The following is a 13045-nucleotide window of genomic DNA, read 5'->3' as shown; positions in this document are numbered from 1 at the left end:
ACAACCTGAATATGACAAAAATACCAAAATAAAATAAAATTAGTCATTTAATTGAATAGTTCACTTTACAGTTTATAAATATTTGTTATAGTTTATGTAGAATATAACTGTGTTATAGATTACTACCGACTATTTTACCCAAAAATGCAAACCACGAATGAAAAAGGTTTTGTCTTCTAGAGAGTTAATAGCAAATGGCCCCAAAGGGAAACTTACAAGTTTGTCCTTGGACACAGTTGCATTACTAACATAATCGTTTGGATGGATTAGCCAATGCATTGTTGGACCTCACTATTCCACATTGCCTCTGTATTGCCCATAAGTGTATTCCCCTGGCTGCAACAGTTGCAATATCTCATTAAACAGCTGGTGATGACATTAGTTTATAAGCTGTGCTGACTTAGCAAACAAAAGTGCATCAAACACTACAGTATATGCCCACTCTCTCTCTGTGCAGGGCTCAGAGATTAACAGACGGGGGACACCATGGAAGCCCCTCTCGTGTGTTTGGATGAGGAGTTTGAGGACCTCCGGCCCTGCCGCATGGATGAGCTGGACCACCCGGCGCTCAAACACACCTCTTACTCCAACACCACCACCACCACCGTCCCCCTGGCCTCTATCACCCGCGAGGACTTCTCAGAGCTGGAGAACTTCTCTGAGATGATGAGCTTCAAGTCGATGGAGGACCTGGTGAATGAGTTCGACGAGAAGCTCAACGTGTGCTTCCATAATTACAACACCAAGACGGAGGTCCTGGCACCCATACGCAACCAGTCGCACAACCAGGAGGATGAGCAGAGGCTGCAGGATGAAGAGTGAGTGGCCACAGTTGATGTTGTTTGTCAAAATATTCATCGTATTTTGTGACATTTGTCAGTATGTTAATAAGCATGTATAAGCCTTCAATGTGCATAACTGAGGTCTTAATTGATCTGATAATGCTCAGTCTGACCTGAACTGGCACTTCTAAATATCTAAAATCATTTTTAGATTTTTCAGAAACATAATCCTCTGCTCTGTTGCCTAAGATAATTGAATTTATAACTTTTGTTTACTATTTGAATATTTGAACTTTTCAACAAAATACCTACATTTGGTTGCATTTGGGCTTTGTGATGCAGCCTGGAACAAAATGAAGCGATCAAAATGACCACAAATATAGAGACATCATATAATACCACAGCCGAGACTATTCCTCCAGTTTTTTATGTTAATTGAACACTAACATAGGCATTATGCCGCCATCAATACCATGCACAACACACCCTCAAGTCCCAAAACAGTGGCTTAGCACGTCCCACACCACAAAGGCCTAAATATTTCCACTCACAGACCCGGTCAATCAGCAGCATGACCCCACCCTCCCCGGCTCCACGGTCATGCTGAATTATTCAATGTGCAGCGCTGTACGCCTCAGTTAGCTTTGGCTCTGTTGGTGTGTCTCTGTCTCTGCCTCTCCACCAGCTGACTGCCAGATCCTCCCCCTCTCGCTAGCAGGCTCTGAGGCGGAAACACACACGTCTTCACACCGTGGGGATATGAATCGTGCTAAAAATAGCCCGACCGTAGGTGTAAGAGGAGAGCTTTTCGAAACACAATCAAACACAATTAAATTGCTTTTAAAATGAGTTTGTATTGATGACTAGAGCTTTGACTGATTAGACCACGGAACTGATGGTGGATGTGAGTCCTGCAGTACTGCAGTAATCTGCATGTTATGACCGAGGACCTAATGTTTTACACTGATTTGTTGAGGCACTGATTAGGAAACCAGTACAGATATGTCCCAGTCAAACATAACAACTCTTGTCATTAACAATGACTCATTGTTCCTCCCTGTTCATAACGATTCTCATAATCCATGCTGTGATTTCAAATCAAGTGAGTCTCAATTACTAGATATGTATTCACCTCAAGCAGCTATTAATAGAAACTAAGACCGTGCTGATGTTCATAACATGGAGGCATGTGTTATGTTAAATATCTAGTCTGATTTAAAGACTCTTACAGACCCACATAGATAATCAGCAAAAATGTAAATCTGCTGTTTGGCTGAAAACAGTCTGTCGCACATTTTGGCCTAATCCCCAGTTGCTGATTTCTCTTCAGTGGCTGAGGGCCAATAAATACAGCAGGACAGCTTTGTAACATGGAGTTCCAGTTCTTGCTGGCCACCGTGACCAAACACGTCCCTGTGTTATGCATGCTGCATGAGCTCATTGTGTGTTGTTGTGGTTAGTTTAGTGGAGATTACTGATTTGATTTTTTTAAAATGTCTTTTTATGAGGCAAGTGACATTTTATTTAACGTGTTCAGTTTCAAAAATGATATGTTTGAAATATACTCAGATAGATGAAAAGACCAATTTCATTATCGTTCCTTACACAGTATAAAAAGCTACAGCCGGCCTGTTAGCGTAGCTTAGCATAAAGACTAGAAACAGGGGGACAGCTAACCTGGCTCTGTCCAAAAATCCAGCCTTGAAATATAAGCATAACCCCCTATAAAACCACACATTTTAATTTCACAAGTAAGCAGATGTATTTAGCTTTGGACTGAGCCAAGCATCTTTCCCACAATTTCCTGTTTTTATGCTAAGCTAAGCTAACTGTCTTTAGCTACATGTTAAGCAAACAAAATCTTCTCATCTAACTCTCAGAAAGAAAGTGACGTTTTCTCATGTCCAACACGTTTTACTCAGTTGTGATGACTTTTCTACTTTTAGTTCATATTTTTTATTCTAGTTTCACTATTTTATCAGCGGTGGTATTTCTTTAAAGATGATAAAAGTTAAGAATAACTATTGTATGTGCAATCTGCAGCAGCTGTGGTTGTTTTTTAGAAACAAATCATTTGGTTTGTGTATGATTTGTTTTCTTTGTGTGAACTGGGTTAATTTTACAGCACTGTTCCATACAAACTGCTGAAAAGGGGAATTACACATTGACACAACAATGTAAGAAAGCAAAATGTAACAATTACAAAATTCCAAGCACAAAAGGAAATCTCTGGCAGGGAAATGTTTCATAAGATTCATTTTATTTCCATTCTGGACAACATTTGTTCAATTCAATTCAATTTATAATTGGCCTCAGAGGGCTATTATTGCTTCATTTTCATCTCAGAGTTAAGTGTATTGAAACGTTGACTGTTTATGTGCTGGTGCACGCAGTAATGACATGCAGGCATGGCTGGTGAGGTCAGCGGTTGGCTGAATGGTGTCCAGTGTGTGTCCGGGTGTGGGCAGTGTCACTGGGAGCAGGGCGGCAGGCCTGAGCCAACCTCTTAGTGGAGGAGGAAAAAAAACACAAAGGAGACTTCTCTCCTAGTTTCATGTCATTCGTCCTGGGACAGACGCTTGCTCCGGGTTGCAGTCAGAGTCCACTGGCACAATGATGTGAGAAGCTTTATCTAATCTCTGCTAAGGATACCTTTTACTGAGTAGTAAGCTGTTTTTATTCTGTTGTGCAATGTTCCTCTGCAGCTTCCAGCTCTGCGTATTGACCACCATCATTGACTTACCACCTTGAAATATTGACTATGTTGCAGGCTGCTGAAGACAGGACTGAGTAGACCTCCTTTAACCAGGGAGATGAAACAACACACCGAACGTTGGCCTAATGCTCTTATATAACTATATTACTACAGCGTGTGTGGATGCACCAGCTTCAGTCCTTTAGAGTTGAGGCCAAAATAGGGTCTTGATACTTGTATTTTTAATATTTCTGTGGTTCTTGCCCTTGCTTACATGTGTGCATGTTTGTGTCTGTGTATTGCATTGCAGTGTGTGGGATGCTCTAACTGACAACTACAGCTCCACCTGGGACGGCACCGACTCAGAAGGACTCAACGGCAATCTTTCTGAGCAGGAGGTACATGTCCCATCACATCTTTCTATTTGGTTTAGATCTGCTATTAGCCTAATCATAAGTAGCTTTCTTTTTTATTTTGGAAAGAAGAATTTCATTTGGGTATTACCTTATAGACATATTTCTTTTTTAACCACAAGTAGCATTATTTTTCATTTGAGTAGATGGCTGGTTCAGTTCATTTTTTCTGAGGCTTGATCTCATGCTGACTCTTAAAGAGGTGCTTGCCCAACCTTGACTGGCCTGCCATTCAGCAGAGGCCTCCCTCTGTCTCCCCTCCCTTAATTGGCAGTCAGTCCCATACAAGCTGGACAGCAGGCACTTAGCAGTCAAGGCCATGTTCAAGGCAAGAGCAGACGTTTCAGCCCCAGAGGGTTCTTGTGAGAATGCATCATGGTGCTCAGATCCTTCCTTCAGTTGAGTGGTTGGTATTCTCTCTAAATCAAAAAGATTATACCAAAACAGGCATGTGCACACTTTGAATTATTTTCCAACAAATATGAAATGGCAAATCTTTCAATGTACTTTCTCACTATTATGCTGAATCAATAATTAGCAGGACACTCATGTAACACAAAGTCTTCATCCACGCTAGCAACTCTGTCAGGCTGTAGTTTGAGCTAAATGCTAACATTGGCAACATCCCTAAAATTACTTTTAACATGCTGCTGTTTAGCAGGTATAATTTTTAACATGTTCACCATCTTAGTTTAGCATGTTAGCTGTAGAGTTAGTTTCCTGTATTTTTATCCACCCACATGTTGTTCAAAACACTTCCAAATGAGGTGGAGGGATGGAGAGAGAGGCAAACTCACTCATACCATGACCACTTTGGAGACAGATTTGATATGCATCATCTTTGATATGGATTACAATGTCATGTTTGCAAGTGTGGGACAAATTCAGATGTTGACCTGATGATGGCGCTAGATGAAACGTTGAGGGATCACCATTGTGATTTCAATTCCTCCGGAGAGGCACATGAAAGTCTGAACCAAATTTCAGTTGTTGGTGTTGTTGGAGGAAAATTTAGCCACAGAAGGCAACCTCCAGTTCTGAAACACAGTTCTGTCTTAAAGCTGCATTCTCTCTAATGTCCATCAGGGGGCGACTCCTCTGGTTGTATAGAAGTCTATGAGAAAATGACTCTACTTGATTTATTACCTCAGTAAACATTGTAAACATGAGTTTATGGTCTCAATCTCTAGTTTCAAGTCTTCTTCAATACAGCATGATGTTCATTTAGTAAATGATGGTCCATTTAGAGTCACACAGACCATAAAGCAGGGGATGCTTTAGGGCGGGGCTGCACAGTCATTGACAAGTTGCTGCCACAGTGTTGTCCAGTCTGGGAGTTGACTATGTTTTCCTCTTACAACTTTAACCCTTTCACAGTGTGTTTAAGTTCATGAAACTTAATTGTAACATTTCGGTCTAAAAATCCCTTATTCAGTGTTCAGTTGTACTTAGCTCCGCCCTCTCGTGCCACTTCTGGTTGCAAAATACCAAGATGATGACAGACAAAAAGCTAAATTCAAGGTTTTAAAACAAGTCCACAAACCAATGGGTGACATCATGGTGACTACTTGTACATTCTGTGGTCAGGCATTTCTCAAAGTCATTAGAATACAACATCTGGGAACCATGAATGTTTCGGTCTGGACCGGCAGATGGACATCGCCATCCCTAAAGCCAGTGTCACAGATTTATTCACATCACACTGCATGAAAGTCATATTATAATTTATAATTAATAAATAAGATATAAACTATTGAAACACTTTTACAAATAGAATATGAAATAGTTTTTTAAAGTGATACTAAATAATGTAAAACCTTTCAAATATTAAAGCATAAGACTATCAAATGAGCATGACTGATCTTTCCTTCCCAGCGCAGTTCTTTTGGAAATTGATTGTGGATTTAGTTTAGTATTCTAACGCAGATAGGCCATTTATGACCATTTATGACTCTTGTTAGCCTCATTTTCTTCGTAAGACACGCTGTCATAGCCAATCTGTTTGTTGTTCACATGTTTCTTCTCATATTCTGCAGATCCACGAAAAAGAGGAGGAGGAGATGAATGAGAAGAATGACAATGCCAACTGCCTGAAGGAAGAGCCTCTCATCACAGCTGATCAGGTGTGTGTGTGTGTGTGTGTGTGTGTGTGTGTGTGTGTGTGTGTGTGTGTGTGTGTATGTATAAGATCAAACAGCAGTTTGAGTGTCCTGTTTTTGATAATGAGGAAAAAGAAACCAGGGTGACATGAGACCTTTTCATCTTTTACCACCTTTTTTGTTTAAAATCATTTTGTTTGTTGGAATTACCATAACCTTCTTCTAGGCAAAAAGTAACATTTTAAAATCAATTCTAAATGCCACAGGTAACCAGTGCAGGGAGGCCAGAATGGTAGAAATGTCCTTAATTGTTCCAGATCATGTAAGAGCCGCTGTATTTTGCATAAGCTGGCAAGTTCATTGATTTCTGGTAATCTAGAAGGCTGGAGACGAAGGCACGAGAAAGGGTTTGTCCATCACACGGTGAAAGAAAGCTTCTCATCTTGGCATTGCTCCTGGACAAACATAACGTTAGCATAACAAAAGCAGAAAGGAAAGGACCAGGAATAGACCCCTGAGGAACCCTAGACACAAACTTTGCTTTGCTAGATGTGCTATTCCCATTTTGATTTGGTCTTTTTCGTCTGCATACTTTTTAAAGAGCTGCTCTTCATGTCCTGTAAGACAGCGTGGCGTGTTGGACTGCTGGTACAGGACATAGACAGACGCCTAAATCCAAGTCTGCCTCTAAGTAGACATCGATAATGGATTTAAGTTTGATATGTACACTTATCCAGGAGGCTTCTGGCATTTCAGTGGCCACACTCTACTGACAAATGGATGCTTATGGATGTGTGTGTACTTACTTCTGTCTGCTAATCTCTTTCCTGTCCATTCACCTGTCTCCCTGTATCTTTCCATCTCTCTTTCTCTCTCTCTACAAGGTCATTGAGGAGATAGTCGAGATGATGGAGAACTCTCCGGATCCCGGCGAAACTGAGGAAGAGGATGAAGAGGAGAGCAGCCACTGCTCCTCCAGACCTAACCCCTCCAACCCCTCCCTGCTGGAGGAGATCAGGCAGCTGTCACAGGCCTCCAACAACAACTGCTCCTACGAAGGTCAAAGATAATCCGTTACTGTTTTTAAAAAAAATGAATTAATGCAACTTGCTAACAGACATGAGGGCAGCGGTCAATGAGAGTCATTGGTACATTTCCTCAGCTGGTCTGGGAGGTGAACACGCTGCATTCCGGTCAAAACATTGCTCCTTTTAGAGTTGCTTATGTGATAGTGAATCTGATCCAACAGGAAGGCCAGTTATGATGAGTGCATGGACAATGGTCAAGCATGGTCAGGGACAAACATGCACTAATGGCAATATACAGTATATACATCTTATGTAACAAGTTGTTAAATCTCATATTCACTGTCCAAATCTTATTTTTGGTAGAGATTGAAGGTGATGCATCAGTCGTCATGGTTACTTCAGTCAACCAATCATAAGGACGGTCCCACATGTCCGGTTTGGATTTAGTGATCCACATGGTTAGATTAGTCGTGTCATTCAGCAGGTCCATGGAGAGTTCAAGAGAACGCCCTGCCGCTGAACATATTGGAGATCCACGTGGTTCCTCCATCTGAGGCGGAGTTTGTCCACTGTGGGAATGGGAACTGGATATATAATGTCTTTACACATCCATATATATATATATATATATAAAGAGAGAGAAAGAGAGATACATACTTTACCATATAATTATATTGTGCTGATTATGTTAATTGTATTTACAATTATTATACATAACCATTCCCTGAAATTCATGTTGGAATGAATGTGCCCATGTAAAGCACCTTGTACCTCTGGTTTTGAATAGTGCAATTTTTAATAACTTACTTACTTGCTTTTTACTTAAAGATATATCAAATACAAAAATGTTGACGAAATACATTGTTTTCATTTTAACACACAACTGGCTTGATTTAAAAAAATGAATAGATAAATCTTGATCAATATTTTAGTGCAGCAAAGATTGAGAGTCAAATTGTCCACTAAGCCTATTGTATACTCTGTACTGTAGGCTACTGCATATGAACTGTAAAGTTATTTCAAATCAATGGAACCATTTTAATAATGATACAAGTTCCAATTTTGATTTAGTGGCATGAGTTATTACCTGATAATGTCAGGACTGGGATCCTCCATGCGGTCATGAGATAAATCTCAAATCTCTTCCTTTTCCTTATCAAACACTGTACACTGTACCTTTACAAATGATTAAAATGAAACCATCTGCAAAATTAAGATCGCCCTGTGAACGAACTGCTCACATGATGAGCATATAATATGTGACAAAAAGACAACAAAGAGTTTGGAATGACTCATGTGATACAGCTGTTACCTTTCTTGGTCTTTCTTGTAAATGACTGATAATGCCACAGTGTCAGAGACCAAATAGTGTTGTTAGTAAAGACAGTTTTTGTTGATAAGTCTGCCTAAATATGACTTTGGTACTTTTGTACCAAACTACTGCTCCAATGATTTAGAGCAGGGGTGTCAAACTCAAGGCCCGCCACGTCATATTATGTGGCCCGCGAATCCGCCAGCAAAACAAAGTAAAAAAAAAAAAATGTAGTTAGACTTGATAATAAAAATATCCCCATAGTCGAAATTATCAGATAAAAGGCGAAGTTATGAGATAGAAAATCAAAATGATGAGATACTTAAACACAGTCATAAGCAGCTCTGTGGCTGGTTACTCTACATTTAACATATAAATGTATTGTGAGTACATTGAAGACGACTTTAAACGTGGCTTTACAACACATGAAATACTTCACGGGGGATTGTGCAAACGCACCCTTGAAAGGATTTTAAGCATTGAACAAAGTTATTGTAATAACTTGTGTTTGATGATATTTGTAATCATCTTCTCTGCAGGCCTGAGCCTGATGCCCAGCTCGGCGCTCGCCGAACTACTGCAAAGGGTAGAGGCCGCCATCCTGGAGTACTCAGAGGAGCTGGTCAGCCAGCTGGCTCGGCGTGAGGAGCTGGAGTTCGAGAAAGAGGTGAAGAACACGTTCATCACGGCCCTGATGGAGGTGCAGAACAGGCAGAAGGAGCAACGGGACAGCAGCAAACGCCGACGCCGGGACAAAGCCCTGAGCCTGCAGGGGGGGATCCCGGCACCAGTGAACGGAGGGAATACCGCCTCCACGGGCAACACGGAGAAGACAGGGAGCATGCCTGTCAAGGTGAGAGGCAGGGAAGGGTTTACACACCTTTGAATTATTTATATGATGTCAGTGTGTTTACTTTAAGTCCATTTACACAAGATTTTTGCTCTCATCAATGTTAACTATGCCACAACTATGGTGTTGTGCTAATGTGCACTGTGGTTTTCACTGAGTTAAATTAGAAAAAGGTGAAACCAAGGTGCCTGTCAACTCTCCCTCTTCCCCCCCTCTGACTGTTAGCATAATGGATCTCAGGGCCATTAGCCTCTCAAGTATCTTCCAGGAAAGATCCTAAAGTGACCATTGGTCTGCATACAGTAACAGCCCAGTCCAGTCTATCTAATGGATTTTCCCGCCATGCATTGCAGCCGCAGTGTTTTTATGTGGTGACTGCTGGGTACCTGAGGCCGCATGACTAAAGTAATATGAATATACAGATGGCTAAATGATGCAGATGCAAGATAAACAATGAAGCAAATAGCATCTCACCGTGATGTCATGTTTGTGAGCTGCTGCGAGGTCTGGACTGTAAAAAAAGTACTGAAGATCAGCTTGATGAAGGAGGTGATGATTAGTACGTTGTATTAATGCTCGGTGTCTGTGTCCTGGTTGTGACCGGCAGCGGTTCAGCATGGAGGGACTGTCTAACATCCTGCAGACGGGCATCAGACAGACATTTGGAAGCACAGGGAATGAGAAACAGGTAAGGTCAAAGGTCAAATGCTAGTTCATCATGTAACACAATCATAATGGTTAGACACTCGACTGTTTCCTAACAATCACTTACCATGATGAAGTTAATCAGAAAACACATGCCCACAGATGATTCAACTGAATAACTTACGCAGGTCATTTATTAATAATAGCTATATGTATCTGAACATGTGGTTGCAGTTTTAAAGAAACATGTACCTCCATGACAGACTGAAGATATATAATAAACTGCTACTGTATAGTAGTACTACTTGAATATAGTGAGGTTACCACTATACATGACAGCTGCAGTGTAACTCATTTACAGCAGGAAGGGGCTGTACCAGCTGTGCACTGGCCCTTTAAGGTCACGAGCCTCCGTACAGTAGTATATGTACACCGATGCAAAGATGAGGTCATACAGAGAGATGGTTGGTCTACTCTACGTAATTTGATCTCTGTTGATAGTGTTAGCAATATGCTATGGTACACTGCAAGAAATGTCCCAGATTTAGCTTTTTGGAAAGGCTTGACTTATAAATGAATTCAGCAGTTTTTGTTTCTCATGTGATTGTTATTGAAAATATACAGCAAGTCTGTTTTTGCTCCAGTCTTTGCAGGCATTACGGGATGTAAACAAAGCAGCATCATTTTACAGCAAGTTATAACTTAGATTTAGTAGCTACGCTAGATTTTTAAAACGATCCACCCTAAAAACCCAGCCCAGTGTTGTCAACTCAAGATTTTGTTTCTTTTTTTGTCAGAGCATTTGATTTATTGATTGTTGTTGCGATATAATTTCAACAAATATAAGCAAAAAAGGTTTCTAAAATACATAACCCACTATAGCTTTAAAAGACCAAACAATGCGTTTGGGAGTGATAGCAGGTTTGAGTATTGTGCTCAGTATTTTGGAGTCGGGGTTCTGTTTATGTGTACATTTAGATCATGAATGTGCCTTTAACTTTAACCTCCCAGTCAGTTTTAAAGGCTTAATTGATTTCAATGTACAGACTGACATGCTTGACTCACAGGAATTGTTTGGGAAATTCACTTACATATTCACTTAAAATTAGCTTAGCTTAGCATAAACACTGAAAAAAGGACTGTGCCTGGTATTGAACCTTCAAGACTCACTCTGAAGTAAAGGAGTGCTCATAAACACAGTTCATCTGTGATATTTTCAACCTCAGTACTGAAGACAGGCTAGCTGTTGCCCCATTTCCAGACTGAAAGCTAAGCTAAGTTAGCCTAACAGTCTATTGAACAGACAGATATGAGACTGCAATGGATCTTTTCATCTCACTCTGACTCTGATCTCACTAAATATTAGTACTCGGGTTGTACTGTGTCGACGTCTCTGAACATTGAACCTCTCTGTTTTCAGTATCTAAACACAGTTATTCCATATGAGAAGAAAGTTTCCCCTCCATCTGTTGACGACCTGCAGATGCTCACAAAGAGTAAGTATGCAGCCCAGAATGTATGTATCGAGGGTAAATCCTACAATTACTGGCTGAAAAGAGTTGACCCATCTTGTTTTTCTTCCTATTAGTTCTTTATGCCATGAAGGAGGACAGTGAGAAGGTGCCTACACTGCTAACCGACTACATATTGAAAGGTAAAACAACAACATGAAGCCACACAGAAGTGAACGCATTAGTGAAAATTACAGTATGATCATCTCTGATTGGACTATTGCCTTGTACATTCAGTTATTGCGAAATTGAACTTCCTCATTCTGCTGCAAGAATCATTACATGAAAGTAACTTTATTATATATTTTCCAGTAGAGACTTAACAATATTATTACCCACTGTTGTTCCTCTCCAGTCTTGTGTCCTACCTAAAGCACCGCTAGGCCAGGGGCCGCGTGTGACGGAGATCTCTTTACCAACCCTCCTCGCCTCGGGCCTCGAGCTGCATGACCTCCCATCTTTTACCATTATTCAACCATGGATCCTCACCATCGACATCATTGTACTCACCTCGACTATGACTACTGCCTTTCGCTGAGCTCACCCTCTCTCCTCCCGCACATCAAGCTCAGGCCAGACCCAAAATGGCTGCCATTCAAATAGTCAAACAAGTGGGACGGCCTCTCCCGCTTTTAAAAAGGACTTCACTAATGGAGCATGACATGCTTTTAAATATCACACCACCACTTTGGTACAGGATACAACTTTATCGTTGCTTTCTTTTCTATACGTTACACTCTGTTTTCTTTGTTCCCTCTAACAGAATCTCAACGTTGCCAAGTTTTGACACCTATTCATAAACTGAGCTCTTAACCACTGGGTTCTGTTGATTGTCGTATTCATTGAAGTGTATAAGTGTAAATTGAATGCATCCACACGTGATCATCTCCCTGTATTGTTTCAGATGAAAACTCATTTGAATACAAAAGCCATGCACCTTTTTCTGCCAACTTAGTACTGTAGCTCCATGTGGACGAAAAGAAACACGACTATTACGGGTGCAGTGCAGTGCATTATAAAGATTTTTATTTCTTTTTTGTTTCGCTTCACTATCTGAATATCCAGTGCTCTTCTAACTTTTTTGAAATGTCTTTTAATTTCTAACTAAATATTTGATATAAACTCTGTTGCTGATTTTCTACTTTGGTTTACTGTGTCATTCTGCCCTGTTAAGCCACGTGGAGGTGTACCTCTGACTTTTCCTTGGATATATCATCCCCTGATGAGATGAGCTCATGTCAATGAAGGCGTGCATATTTGCATATTAGCATATTTATGACTTCCTTTTGCGCCATGTAGGTGAATGTTACATCGCTAATTGCAAATTCTAATAAACATTCTACCCTAGCAGTGACTGCATCTGCTTCTCTCTGTCTTCACCTTTTGATCATCAACACTGATGAGCTGATGTAGGAAGACCAGCCAGCAGCTTTACATGGAGATGGGGTTAACGCCACTGCATGGAGGAGGTTTTCTGGGGAAATGAATATTTCTCATAATGTATCTAGAAAGTCACCATACCCCCGACATTTCATTTCATCTCATAAAAACACCAAATAACATTTCTGGAGCATCCACCCAGCATAGGCATTAAAAAGGTAGTTTAAATACGGTCCCTTTTTATATTGAGTACTTTCAAAATCATAATAAAGTCATTTAGAAATATTCTTAAGAATGTATTAGGAGCACTTTCTACGAGGCCAATATCCA

The 13045-nt window shown here is 40.6% G+C and overlaps 2 protein-coding genes across 2 annotated transcripts; both read left to right on the top strand.

Annotated features, from left to right (window-relative positions):
• Window positions 1–486: 486 nt before the first annotated feature.
• LOC306704608 (fasciculation and elongation protein zeta-1-like) lies at window positions 487–822 on the top strand (the record flags this gene model as incomplete). Its single annotated transcript, XM_079171034.1, has 1 exon — window positions 487–822. The coding sequence occupies one exon, from the start codon at window positions 487–489 to the stop codon at window positions 820–822; it is 336 nt and encodes a 111-aa protein (XP_079027160.1).
• A 2959-nt stretch (window positions 823–3781) lies between these two features.
• LOC306704607 (fasciculation and elongation protein zeta-1-like) lies at window positions 3782–12548 on the top strand. The gene is made up of 8 exons (XM_079171033.1): window positions 3782–3875; window positions 5927–6013; window positions 6874–7048; window positions 8869–9182; window positions 9787–9867; window positions 11245–11320; window positions 11413–11478; window positions 11691–12548. The coding sequence occupies exons 2-8, from the start codon at window positions 5951–5953 to the stop codon at window positions 11705–11707; spliced, it is 792 nt and encodes a 263-aa protein (XP_079027159.1). The 5' UTR covers window positions 3782–3875; window positions 5927–5950; the 3' UTR covers window positions 11708–12548.
• The last annotated feature ends 497 nt before the right edge of the window (window positions 12549–13045 follow it).

This window comes from Pholis gunnellus, assembly GCF_910591455.1.
Source record: "Pholis gunnellus genome assembly, chromosome: 13".
NCBI lineage: Eukaryota > Metazoa > Chordata > Actinopteri > Perciformes > Pholidae > Pholis > Pholis gunnellus.
Note: the sequence above shows the minus strand (reverse complement) of the source record. Positions and strands in the feature narration are given on the sequence as shown.